Here is a 13,525-nt window from a genome sequence, read left to right as displayed (position 1 = left end):
CCAAACCCACACAGCACAATAATGATTACCTAAAGCAGCTGAGCCGGAAAGACTGAAGTTGACAGAAGAGCAACACAAACTTAACACATATATACACACAAGAGAAAAATGAAGTTCAAAGTTTACTTGGTTATAGGAAATACTGTATTGTACACGTACAGGACAGGTAACAATCTGCAGATAGTTCTAGAGATGAATCAGATTTAGGGTTTTGCAAGCTGAATAAGTTAGAAAACTTGTGGTGTTGTAAAATGGTAGCATACAAGACCCACAAAATAATCCTACATTCTATACAACACATATAGGATCCTAGTGGGGATACTGAGTTCTATTTTGGTGCTATGCTTCACTGAAAGATGAAGACTGAATTTGTAAGACAGCCATGCTAGGTATCAGAAAGCTGTGAAAGACATCCACGTGCACAACAACTGAGGAATAGGGAACTGTTCTAATAGAAAAAGACAAGAAATGTTAAGTGTTTCAAAAATGAATGGAATAATCTCTCTAGATTTACTGTAAGACTACTTAAAAAGGAGAACTCATTTTATGAGGATGGCAAGAAATCCCTTTGATGGCACAAACAGCCAAAAATGATTCCACAAGCCCTTACTGTTACAACACCTCCCAATCTATCTTACAGTGAAACATAGCATCTAGTAAGGATGAGTTTAGTTCACATTAGGGGAAGAATTACAATTAACTTTGTAAGTCTTCCTTCAGGACAGTATTTCACTTCATTTCTTTGCTCATCTCCATACCAGTCAGATGTCACTGAAGACCAAAAAGAAAAAGATAGTATTCCCAACTGAAGGATGAATGAATTTTAAAAGTTGAGACATGGTGCTAAGACTTGAGACAGCGACATCCTTCCCCTATGTATTTCCCACTCTACCTAAGGTTCTGGTCAAAATCCAAAATAAGTAACTTATTACTGCCAAGTTCAGAAGCCTCTGCTTGAACATATTTTGTTATTCAGTTACCAAGGAGCAGTTTTGCAAACACTTCAAATTCACCTTTCCTGGGAGATGTCAAAAGTGAATACACAAGAACTTATGTTAAATATGTAACATCAACACACAACAATGACAGAAACAGCAAAAACCCTCATCTATGTTCCTGTTTAAGCTTGAGCAACAGTTCATAACCTTTTAGTTTCAAACTAGTACAGGGTATTTTTGTAACACCTTAAAGAGTGTCTCTGCCACTCATCAATGACTTGCCTATACATTTCAGTCTTTTAAACAGGTTAATAGGCTTTTAAAACAGCTTTTTACAGGTTAATATAGGTATCTGAACGCTGTCCTCCAGCCTCCTCAGGCAAGCTGCACTACAGCTTCAAGCCAGAGCCTCACAAGGCCACAGAGGGAGAGTGGGTCCCTAGCCTCTGAAGCAAAATGCATTACCACAAAACAAGAGTGTATGCTATACAATCCATATCAGTATCAAACAGGAATATTTTTAGTTTGTTGTGTGCTGTAGAGCACCAGACAAGGAAATCCAAATCCAGTAAATAGGAAATAATAGTTGACAAAGATTACTTAAGAAACTTGTTCCAACACTCAGGACATGGATACCAACATAGGCAAAGGAGGTCTCATCATCACACTCCTACAATACTCCTTATGAACTTGATGAATAAAACTGAAGTTGAACAATATATATTTGCTCCCATATATTCCATGCTTTCCTTCATCTGCACTGTTCTTCTACTTATGTCAGTCTTACTTGTGAATGGCCAGAGGAACTTTTATTAGTACGAAATGCCAAAAAATTAAAACATTAGGGAGCCACAGCTCTTTTCAGACCTCAGCAATAACTGCTGAGGAAGCCAATACTTTAAACACCACACATTATTGAAACAGCCAAATTTCAGGAGAGGAAGTAGAAGGAGAAATGGCAACAAACACTCCTCCTGTTGCTGCCTGCTATATGATGTATCTGAAGTTACACTACTGTAAAGTTTTTATTTTAAAATAATTAACAAGACTGTAATTATAATTAACATTCACTCATCAATATTAGACCATTTACTATTGCTAGAAATTGACAGTGACTAGTTGTCAATAATATAGTAAGCTGATGAAAGAAATATATTTATAAAGGTTGCAACATCAAAATGGACTTCTGAAGACGATTTGCAGCCCTTCAATATGCACTTAAATACAGTCTACACAAACATCTGAACTACTTGGTCAGCAACTCCTCAATGGTCTGCCAGAAACTGGGAACACTAAATTTAAAATACAAAACTAGTTACTGATGGCAGAAATTTATACTTCTCATTTAGTATCTATTTTAAAAGTTTGTTACATTAGTATGCTGAGTCAAAATATTTCTGTATAATTTCTCTGCATATACTATTAATTTTAAATTATCTTACTAATTTCAGCCCAGACTGGCAATAGATTCGAAGTAATTTATTGGCATGTTTATTGCCATTATCAGTATATGAAATCCATTCAACAGCAGGGTTAGAGATGTGTAAAAAAGGAGAAAACTACCCTGTCTTTACAGAATGTTACAGCTCTATTGAAAATTGCTGAAGGCCTGTGGACAAGTTAAACATATGCTACCTTTCTGTACTCTCCCCTTCTTGTTGATAACCCGAGCTCATTATTTTATGAATTGAAACTCTGATACTGGTTTCTGACCTGACTAATGGGTCAAATTTTTTCGCTCTGGCATCTACTGCTAGTAAAATATTACTATGAGAAAGTTACCTCTATTTGCATTTTTCAATGTTTTCTTAGAACAGCTAAATAAAAATAATCTCATAGATCAATATTTATATACAGTATTCAAGCAAAATCTTGACTTAAAGTATGGTTAATGTCAAATTTCTTAAGCCATTGTAGGTTAAAAGAACAGGTAGATGCACTTGGATCTCAGTCTAAAGGTGACATATTCCAATTACAGAACAAAAACTAGGAACTGAGAAACCCTGGCTGCTTATAATCAACTCTGAAGTGAAATTTAAGGCTCCCTCTGAGTTTAATAAAAATTACTCATGCATAATCTCTTATATTTAAGTTTACAAGAGAAACAACACAAGGATAGAAAGCAATTTTAATTTGCAAATACGTCAATATTTACTGCAATATTTTACCTGAAGTCCTTCATTGCTGTATTGCACTAAATAGATATTTAGCTGTTTTGCACTGGGTTCTGTATTATTGCACAGAATAGTATGTTTGTATCCTCATGGGATTCCCCTTTTCTATCACATGGTCTTTCCCTCCCCTAAAAACGCCTGGTGGTGCTTGTTTGTTCCAGGTTTACTTCTCCCGTCGTCCCCTCCTCACTGGTATCCCATTGGCTGTGGTCCTCTTCCTCAGCCCTCCATTCCCCTGCTTAAAAGTCTCCTGCCATGAGGTGACAGACACTTTTCCATCTGAGGGGGTCACCTGGAAATAACCAAGGACATTTGTCCCCGTGTGGAGAAGAGTGCTCCTTGTCTTTTGCCTTTTGTCCATGTAAGATGGTGCAGGCTGGGGTCCATAGCTAGCCAGACTGGACTCGAACAACCAGGTACAATATTCTTACACTTCACTGCAGTCCAGAAGCTGATTTGTACAACCAATAAATTTAAGCAATTAGCTCAACTATTCAGAACAGGAACAATTACAGCAGATAGAGGGGGGATCTATCAGCTCCAGGCAGGTACTCTGTGGGTTACTTTGTATTAAGATGCTTTTCAAGTGCAAAATCTAGGGGTGCTCTGGTTTCATCCACTGGGACTTCTGCTTTCGAATGGTTTTGCAGTCAGGTTAGACTAGCAAAAGCCCACCCCGTGTCCTCTCCACCTGGCTTCCTACTTTGACATCACCATTACTGTTACTAGCAATATTTTTCAATGTGTAACAGCACATTCATTAATTCTTTTAGAACAGTACATTGACAAGGGAAAACCAAACAGGCCGATTATCGTAAGAGTGAAATTAACGATTCTTAACACTTTATAAGGTAATTAATAGCTTTTTTTTTAGGTTACTTGCAAAAAAGGAACTCCATTTTATGTGGTTAATAACAATTTTCTGAAAATTTCAGGCTGATGATGTTTTTGCGTTTTGATTTTTCTCACATAAAATCATGAAGTCCCCTTACTGGCTGCAATCAAAATTATGCCGTTTAAAGTTTGCTCTGCAGTTTTCTAAATTGACTTTATTATTTTTATTATTTAAATTAACTAAGATCAACAGTCAGAAAACAACCTCACAATTAAATATCTCAATTCTAGGTTACTTGTTTGAAAAGGTATCAGTGTTAAAAAACCAAAATTAATCAACTGCTTTAATAATTACTTAACTTCTTCTTAAATTTGAATGTACCTGACTGTCAAATCCAGTGTTTTTGGCTTTTCCCACCATTTAAACTAGATCTGCACTTAAACAATGCAAAGTAGTATCTAAAGCATCTTACCTGGTTTGACAACTGGAATTTTAAGAAACAAGTTGTAGTATACAAAGAATTGCACAAAATTAGAATTACTTAAAATCTAAATTATCTTTAACCCCCAGGCTGCCATGTCTTCCCCTCTTTTGGGGAGAAAATTCTAAAAAAAGGAGATACAAGTTTTACTCTTCTTGATGTTTCTGTATAACCCTGCTCTAACAATCTAACTCCTTCCACAGTGTCTATAATCAAGAGTAAAAACAATAAAGCATAAGCCACTCCTTCAAGGAAAATTCCTACTGAGGGAGACAGGCCACTTTTGTTTAAGGGGGACAGGTCCCTTCATCCCCAAAAAAGGGACGTATGTCAATTAGGTTCAGAAAATAGCCACCCGATGTCTTTCACAGTCAAACTCTGAGATTCATGCCTTCTACTCTAGATATAAACACCTTGTACATCATCACTTCAAAATTAAAAATAAAACCTATCTACACCCTACATGACAATTTGCTGGATATCCAGGTACACCTCTGAAAAATTACCTTTTCCAGTCTGAAACAGCAAAATCAGATATTTTAAGAAGCTCAGGAAGACTTATTTTGGTTTGACAAACAAAAGATTTTTCAAATACAAGACCAAAAAAACTATCTATATTGCTGAAGAGCCACAAAGTCAATAATGAAGACATGAAGAGTCTGGGTGCAGAAAATAAAAACTATGATGGAACAAAATGGGACAAACCTAAAGTGATACAAAATTTTTCATAAAGTACTCATTCCTAAATAAATTCTCATTAGTTCTCAAGTCAGGTGGTGGATTAACATCACAAGAAATCCTTACCTTGATCTCAGAAGTTCATTTACTCAAAATAAGTTTACTTATACAGATGTTTCTCACAACAAACAGCAATTCACTCTCATTTTCTCACAGCCCTGAACTAACAACATTTAAGCCAATTTATCTAATATTAGGTAGAAAATTCTAAATTCCATTTTGAAACCATCGGAGAGACCTGGAGGAGGGCAGCCTTTTAAATTATTAAGAAGATAGTAACTTTCCAAACAGATCAGCACTGTGGTGCTCAAGTACCATCAATGTTTTGACACCAGAGAAATGCCTGATCAATAAATCTAATGAAACATTTAAGTAGAAGAACGGACCCGTGGTTACACATGAACTACTTCCTCATTTGCCTCACTGACGGCTTTACAGTAGTTTTAGATGTATCCTTCCTCCAGTTCAGGGCTAAATGTTTTGAGCTATACTTGAAACACTTAATGTAGTAAGGATTCAGGAACCTCAATACAAGGAAAAAAAGTACAATTATAAACCCCTGTGAAAATTCTAATGGTTTTTATGACTGAACTGTTTGACATTTCTCAGCCATCAGCTACTCAATGCTAAGCATTAAGTTTTTCTATGTCTGGTTATACTCAAATTTAATATAAAATTAATTTAAAATCAGAGTTCTCTTTGTTTGGAGCACAATGAAACACAGTCAAAATTTCTGTCTATTTTTCTCACTCTGAAGATCAACAACCTTGTGACATGCTCCATCAAGTCTCACAAACACACTTTTGTTAGCAAATAGCTTAAGCAGCCTACCAGAACTACCTACCCACTCAGTAAGCAACAAAGAACTTTAAAAACAAACAAAAAAGTACTTTATACAGCAGTAGACTAATGTTAAGAAAAATGACTGGTACAGGAAATAATTTCCTCTCTTGATTTTATTCAAATTATTATGTGCCATTTGAAGAACAGGTTTCTCAAACAAAAACATTTTTACCCAAAAAAAGCTTTTGCAAATGTTTGGTAACCTGATCAGAAAGCTCCTCCAGAAAATGTCAGAGTAAGACGACAGATTTGAACTTTTCAGTGCAATGAGATATTTTGCCCATCTTCCCCTTCTCTCAGTCAAGTTTTTGGATATAAAACTTCGATGAGCTGAAATGAATTAAAGGATGAATGAGGAGGTTCCAAGTGAAGTGGACTTCACTTAAGTGCTGTTCATACAAATTTGAATGAAAAATGGGATTGACTTCCAGATCACATGAAAATACTCTCTTTCACATCCCATCAAAGTTCTATCGGAAAAATGTACTGTTTCTTAAATATTTTCCATACAAACCTATATTAAAAATTACAGGTTATAGCACTAACCCCTCAATGAAAGTACAGAAACAAGACATTTGGAGACATATTCTTTAAGAACCACTAATAATTATCAGACTGAAGACTGGATTTGGACACTTATGTGCTGCGTTTAATTCTAACAAACACCTATTTATGTAAATACAGTACTTTTTCAAGTGCCGGTCAAGATTTCCAAGGCTTCTGGTTACTGTTTATTTTTCTAAAATCATCAGAAGCAACAGATATACCTCTACACCTACATTTATCACGCAAAACTCCTACTGTATTATGAAGACAACAGAATATTGCAGTGGAAAGAAGACCTTAGTAACTCTGTAATTTCACTACATACTTTCAACTTGAGTTTAAGCTACTATTACAAGACTGCAGTAATTTCTGCTGTTTTCCTTGCTATGCTTTGACCATGATATTCTTATGTAACTGTTTAATACAAAAAGGATGTTTCAAAATAAAAATATGTAAGTATGTATGTAAAATAATGTATAATTTTAACATATTAAATGTTTTGATAGCTTATTTAGAAGCGATGTGCCATAGTATTTTCTACTCCATTTAAGAATGAAAACTGCTATTTGCCTTAAATACTGTTAATACTAGAGAGTAAAAAGGAGTATGAAAGAAACTGAAAAATGTCAAATAGCCATGAAACTGCAAACTACACATACTGGAAAAGCTGCAAGATTCAGAACAGTCAAGCCCAGTGTTATTACCTTAGGACAGCAAGATGCAAAGTGAACCATTTCTTGTCAGTTCAGCATACACTGAAGGACCTATTACCACTTCCTACTTGTAGACATACTTTTCTTCTGTTTTTACAACATTCCAGAACACCCTCATTCTTTAAAAAATAAGCTGAAAAATAACTTTATTAAAATAATGAAAAACACATTCTTATTCCAATTTCTATACTAATTGTAAATACTAAAAAAAAATATGGGTAAATAATCAACCCTTCATTCTTCTTCTTTAAGCATAAAGGCAGAGATCTGGTAAAATTTATTTATTTTAATAACTACCAAATTCTTCCAAAGAATGGAAGTCTAAACTGTCCAAACCTAATTATGTTTAAAGATTATTTTTTAAAGCTGAAAAACTGTACAATTAATCAGGCTTCGTTATAAAGGGAGATCACTTTTGGAATGCTAGAATTTGTACCCCTCAATAATCATTCATGATCTGAAAATGAGGTTGAATAAGACAATTTAAGCTTACTAATAAAAGCTTATCAATAATACCAGACAGAAAAGGAAAATAAACAGATACCTCATGACGAGCTGAGTACTAATGTGGGTTAAAAAAACCAGTGTTGAAAACACAAGATTTTTTTAAAGTAGTATAGAGAAACAATGCCTAATCAACACTTAAAATGGCAAACTCTAAACCACTACCGTTCAACAATCTTGTACTATGAGCTGGTGATTCCATAAAGTTGCAGCTCAGAACTCAGCAACAGTTAAGATGAGTCTTACAAAAGGGAACAGAAAAATAGCCATGAAAAAGGTCTGAGGTAGTGATGGGCAGAGTTTAAGACAGGATCTGAGACTTTTCATCACTCATTCCTACAGCATTAAATGAATAACATAGACTGCATTTCTGCTCATCCAGCTTCAGGTTAAAGTTCTGCATTTCCCCAGCTAAATTATTCATGAAACCTAGTCTAAATTTTAGCTTAGGGCTATCAAGTTCCATTACTACACTAAACCAAACCTGAAGACCCCCAAGCCTACCAGTTTTTGAAATGTCCGTTCTGCAGGTGTGCAACCCAGTAACTTCTTCAATGTACCCTCATGAGAAATTTCTCTCAGCTATTGCACTAGGAATAAATTGCAGTATTGTTGTCTTATGAACATGCCACTGTTAACTTCATATTTTTTCATGAGACTACAGGAAAGAATCCTGGCTTTGCAATTTGATTTCTTATGCTTTAATATTACCTCTGTATCAAAATGAAGGAAAAATGCCAAGGGACTATTCGTCCCTACAAAGGGACGAATAGTCCAATTGAGATGATTTTTTTGTAGAGAACCATTATCAAAAGGGAGCACTTTGAACTTAAAGAACATGTTCTTTATTGGCTTATTGCAAGGAATTGCCAATAAAAGGTGAAATCTCTTAATTAACAGACATTACTTCAAGAAGCTCAAGGTAAAAATTCATACCTACCTGGATATCTATTTCAATTTGTATTCCTTTTGTACTTGTGTAACCCAGATTGAGAGGCTGCATTGGGCTAGGTACTGTAGTTTTATGCTACACCTTGGGATAGTGCCTATCTTGTATCTGATAACATAATGGATGTTTTGTGCACCTTCTACCTGACCTAAAGGGCTTGAAGGTCAGGTATTTTTAAAATGAAATTAATTGAGTTTGTTGGAAGATATACAGAACAGATCAAGAAAGCTGAACCAAAATGTGGATGAAGAATAGTGTTGTAAAAGACAAAGAGACAGAAGTCAGTGATCGGATACAGTAAAAGTGGTCAAATGATGAGAAAGAGGAGCCCAAAACCAGAATGATAACCTAGAGAATTGACTCTAAGACTAACAAGAGAGATAAGAAGCAATACAATAATTAGGGAGAAGATGGATAAAACCTTGAAAAGATCACTCAAACATAATAAAAGTTTTTTCTGTTTCAAGCTAGAGAGCTCAAGAAAGGCTCACAGTTGTTAGCCCCCAGTAAAGTCTCATCTGTCAAGAAAAAGTTAATTCCTTTGAAACATATTTAACACAGACCTTCAATCTTCAGCTTTTACCTGTCATAAATATCATGAGCCTTTTAATGATATACAGGGAAGTTAAACTCTCTGCAAGCATTATGCTTGATCTAATGAGGGAATGAGAAGGGAGATTAGAAAACAGAAAATGACATACCTTATGTTGTTCTATTGCATCTACCCATTGTTGTCTGTGGTCTGGATCCTGAGCCCGGAGGTACCAAACACTATCATTCACGCTGATATCAAATCTGCATTCATCAAAGTCATGGGGCTGTGACAGAGGAGAGTGTAAGAGTAGCTAAAATTAGCAACATGATAAACATTACCTCACAGACTATTTTGACACTCAAACACTAATCAGAAAATTTGTCTATATTGTCTCAAATTCATCCTAGATTATAAATTCTGTATTGTCTAGCTGTCTCAAATAATGAACAAATACTTTCATAAGGAAATATGCTTGCTGGTCTTCTGAAATAGAAAAGCCTGTGTCATACATTCTTATTAAGTAAAATTTTCATAAATAAATTCCATACATAATACATTCCATATTTTCAAATACTTTGAAACAAATTCTTCAGCAAAGTATCTACCATACCAGAAAATATTCCTACGTATCCATTTTAATTTCAAAACACGACAAGACCTCCATAACACTAGTGCTACCAGTATTAATTTTAGATGAAACACATACACCATAGCAAAAGACTATATCTAAATGACAAGTAAGAACTGGAACTTACAAACGGTGACATGTTTTGCCTCAACTATTTTCACCATGAATATTTCACAAATAATTGGAAGCCACATGCAATCCTTTCACACATCTCCACTCCACTGTATATAACTTTCAGTTCACATGCCTTAAATACTAGTAAGCTTTCACTAATGCAACAGTGAAGCTGTTAAGGGAAGTACAGGGAAAGAAAACAATGATCTAATCTGCCCTGTACCCTGACATGGTCAATTCAAAGTTACTCCTTAGAAAACATCCAACTGAGCCAAATATTTCCCACATCCTTCATGTTTGAAAGCCATTTCTAAAGACATGTAATGCAGGTGTAGCTGAACACCTTTTTGAAATTGAATCCAAAGAAAACATACACATGAAAATAACTGCAGGAGGCTAACAAGGCTCCAGGATAAAGGCCTGTGACAAAGTCTGAAGGACCACAAACATTGGTACTAGATGCGGAAGACAAGTGTTAGAAATATCCTCTACAACACACTGCCAATACATTCATCTTGCAAACAAAAAAACTGTTAATCACTGACTAAACACTCCACAAAAGAAAACCTAGAAGTAAGTCTAATTTGTTGTCATGCACACCATTCCAGTGTTAGTGAGAATTTTTTTCCAAAGAATTTGGAAACCAGAAGGTAATTACACATAAACAAACAAACACCATTCTCTTTTTCTGTTTTTAATATACTAAGGAATAAGAAAAGTATAACAGAATACAAATTTAAAAAATTAACTAGAAAGAGTTTAACAAAAGTACATAAAAAACCAAAGTGTAAGCTTAAAACTTCTTATACTTTGTCAGGCACCTGAGTGTTCAATGTTAAAGAAATTTAAACTTCCCATAGGAAAAACTTCTAGTAACCACAAGATTTGAAAATCAAGTCAAACAACTATAGCTACTAATTACCTAATACCTGACCATCTCAAGTTAATTAAATTCAACCAACTTTCAAAACTGGTTCTACACACTCCTTTGCCTTACTGAACCAGACAAAAGGGTGTAAAAAGGGACAAAAAAGGTTGTTTGACCCTGGCTGGATGCCAGGTGCCCACCCAAGTCTTCGTTACACCCTCCTCAGCCACTTAGGGAAGGAGAATATGATGAGTCATGAATTGAGAGAAGGACATGGAGATCACCCACCAATTACTGCCACAGGCAAAACAGCATTGACTCAGGGAAAATAGTTTAATTTATTACCAGTCAAATCAGAGCAAGATAACAAAAAATTTAAAGTAACACCATTCCTCCTTACCAGGCTCAACTTCACTACCTATTTTTCTCTACTTCATCCCTCCAAGTATTGCACGGCAACAAGGAATGGGAGTTGCAGTTAGTTCAAACACTTTCTGTCACTCCTTCCTCATGCTGTTTTTCCTTGTTCAGCACAAGAACTTTCTCATGGGTCTGAGACCTCTGTGATCTTCTCCAACATAAGTCCTTCCCAGGGGCTGCAGCTCTTCCTTTAACTGCTCCAGTGTGGTCCTTTCCACGGGGCACAGTCCTTCAGACACAGCCTGCTCCAGCATGGGTCTCCCAGGGGACCACAAGTCCTGCTAGCAAACTGCTACAACATGGGTTCCTCTCTCCATGGGGCCACAGGTCCTGCTAGAAGGCTCCAGCATGGGATTCCCACACCCATGTTCATGGTTGCAAGGAGACAATCTTCTTTACCATGGTCTCCCCTACAGGCTGCAGGGGAATCTATGCTCTAGCACAGATTATGTGTTCCCCCTCCTTCCTCACAGATGTCTGTGTCTGCAGAGCTGTCGCTGTCAAATATTCTCAGCCCTCTCTCCCAATCCATGCTGCACAGCAGTTTTTACACTTTTTTAGTATGTTATCATGGAGGCAATATACCATCATCTCTGATGAACTCAGTTTTGTCAGGTCCTTCTTGGACCCACACAGAGCTGAGTCTGTGAGATATGGAGGCAACTTCTGCATCTGCACACATCAGCTGCATCTGTAGTCCCCCACCACCAAAACTTGCCATACAGACCCAACACAGGAAAATACAAGTCTTCTAGTCTAGATCCCTCTTCTTCAAGCTGAATTTTCTATTACTATTATTATATATGTAAAAGAAGTTTATCTGCTTTAGAATAGCCAACTTGCCAAAGCACACTGTCATGCTTATATGTCTGTTCTCAGCTACTCATCTGACAGGCCCCCACATGATGATCTATAACATCCAGAAATACTCCAAAAAATCACCCAAACAGAAAGTCTAGGAAGATTAGCTATCAAGGTTTTTCCTGACATAATAGCATTCCACAGCTTGATCACTCATTCTTGAAGTCTCTTGGATAGAGTTACAAGCAATTGCATTTATGTGATTAGAAAGACTTACCAAAAATCATTTTAAAAACCTGCAGCACTACTGATTCCACACTTCCATAGGTGCACTTACTTCAGTTCACCATCGTCCTTGCTTTCCCCTGAATCTCATATCTAACCTAAACATCTTGTAATGCAACTTAAGACTATCACCTCTCCTTTCCAAAGACAAGTTTCTGTAATCCTTTTCTTTCCAACAGAGCTTCTAATATATTTGAAAATTCATGCCTTGTTGCTAAGACACGGAAAGATGTTTTCTCTGAGGTCTAGAGAATACTTCAAACACTTTTCTCCAGCATTTACTGCATAAACACTTATATATTACGTGTAGTTAAGAGACTAAGTCATCCCTATATATATACATATATATATATATACACACGTGTGTGTGCATGTCTGTATACTACACATACATATAACTGACCAGCCAGTCATTGTCCCACTCTGCTCTGCACTGAGGCGCCCTCACCTTGAGCACTGCACACAGGCTCAGGTATGGAAATATAAGACATAAAGCTACTAGAGAGCATCCAAAGGAGGGTCACAAAGATGGTGAAGGGTCTGCAGGGGAAGCCTTATGAAAGGCTGAGGTCACTTGGCCATTTCAGCTTGGAGGAGACTGAGGGGAGAATTCATTGCGGGTCTTCAACATCCTTACAAGAAGCAGTTGGGCAGGCACTGATCTCTTCACTAATGACCAGCAACAGGACTTGAGGAAGTGGCATGAAGCTGAGTCAGAGGAGATTTATTTTGGAAATGGAGAGTAAGTTTTTCATGCAGAGAGTCGTTGAGCACTGGAAGAGGCTCCCCAGAGAAGTGATCACAACATCACACCTGACAGAGTTCAAGAAGTGTTTGGACAATGCCCTTGGGCACATGGCAGGACTCTCGAAGCTCTCCTGCACAGGAGCAACAGTTGGACTCAGTGATCCTGGTGCATCCCTTCCAACTTAGCATATTCTGTGATTCTGTCAATCAGGTTTAGGGTTATACTCAGCTCACCATGCGGTCCCATGTTATAAGCAAGTACAGCTGATCAGATGATCCTGTTAGATTAAGTTGCTTAAAGAAAAGAAGTAACCACTAACAAGGTTAAATATGCTTCAAAAGGAAATTAGGCAGGTGATACATGATTTACTGTTTACCTACTTTAGTTGTATGCATCATTTGCCTA

General features: G+C 36.6%; 1 protein-coding gene across 2 annotated transcripts in view; it reads right to left on the bottom strand.

Annotated features, from left to right (window-relative positions):
* CERT1 (ceramide transporter 1) overlaps positions 1-13,525 on the bottom strand; it is an 82,037-nt gene that overhangs the window by 50,736 nt on the left and 17,776 nt on the right. For both annotated transcript variants that reach the window (XM_005488302.4, XM_005488303.4), the window contains exon 3: positions 9,423-9,539. In XM_005488302.4, the coding sequence (XP_005488359.1) occupies positions 9,423-9,539 (117 nt within the window). The remainder of the gene's footprint in view (positions 1-9,422; positions 9,540-13,525) is intronic.

This window comes from Zonotrichia albicollis, chromosome Z, assembly GCF_047830755.1.
Source record: "Zonotrichia albicollis isolate bZonAlb1 chromosome Z, bZonAlb1.hap1, whole genome shotgun sequence".
Taxonomy (NCBI): domain Eukaryota; kingdom Metazoa; phylum Chordata; class Aves; order Passeriformes; family Passerellidae; genus Zonotrichia; species Zonotrichia albicollis.
Note: the sequence above shows the minus strand (reverse complement) of the source record. Positions and strands in the feature narration are given on the sequence as shown.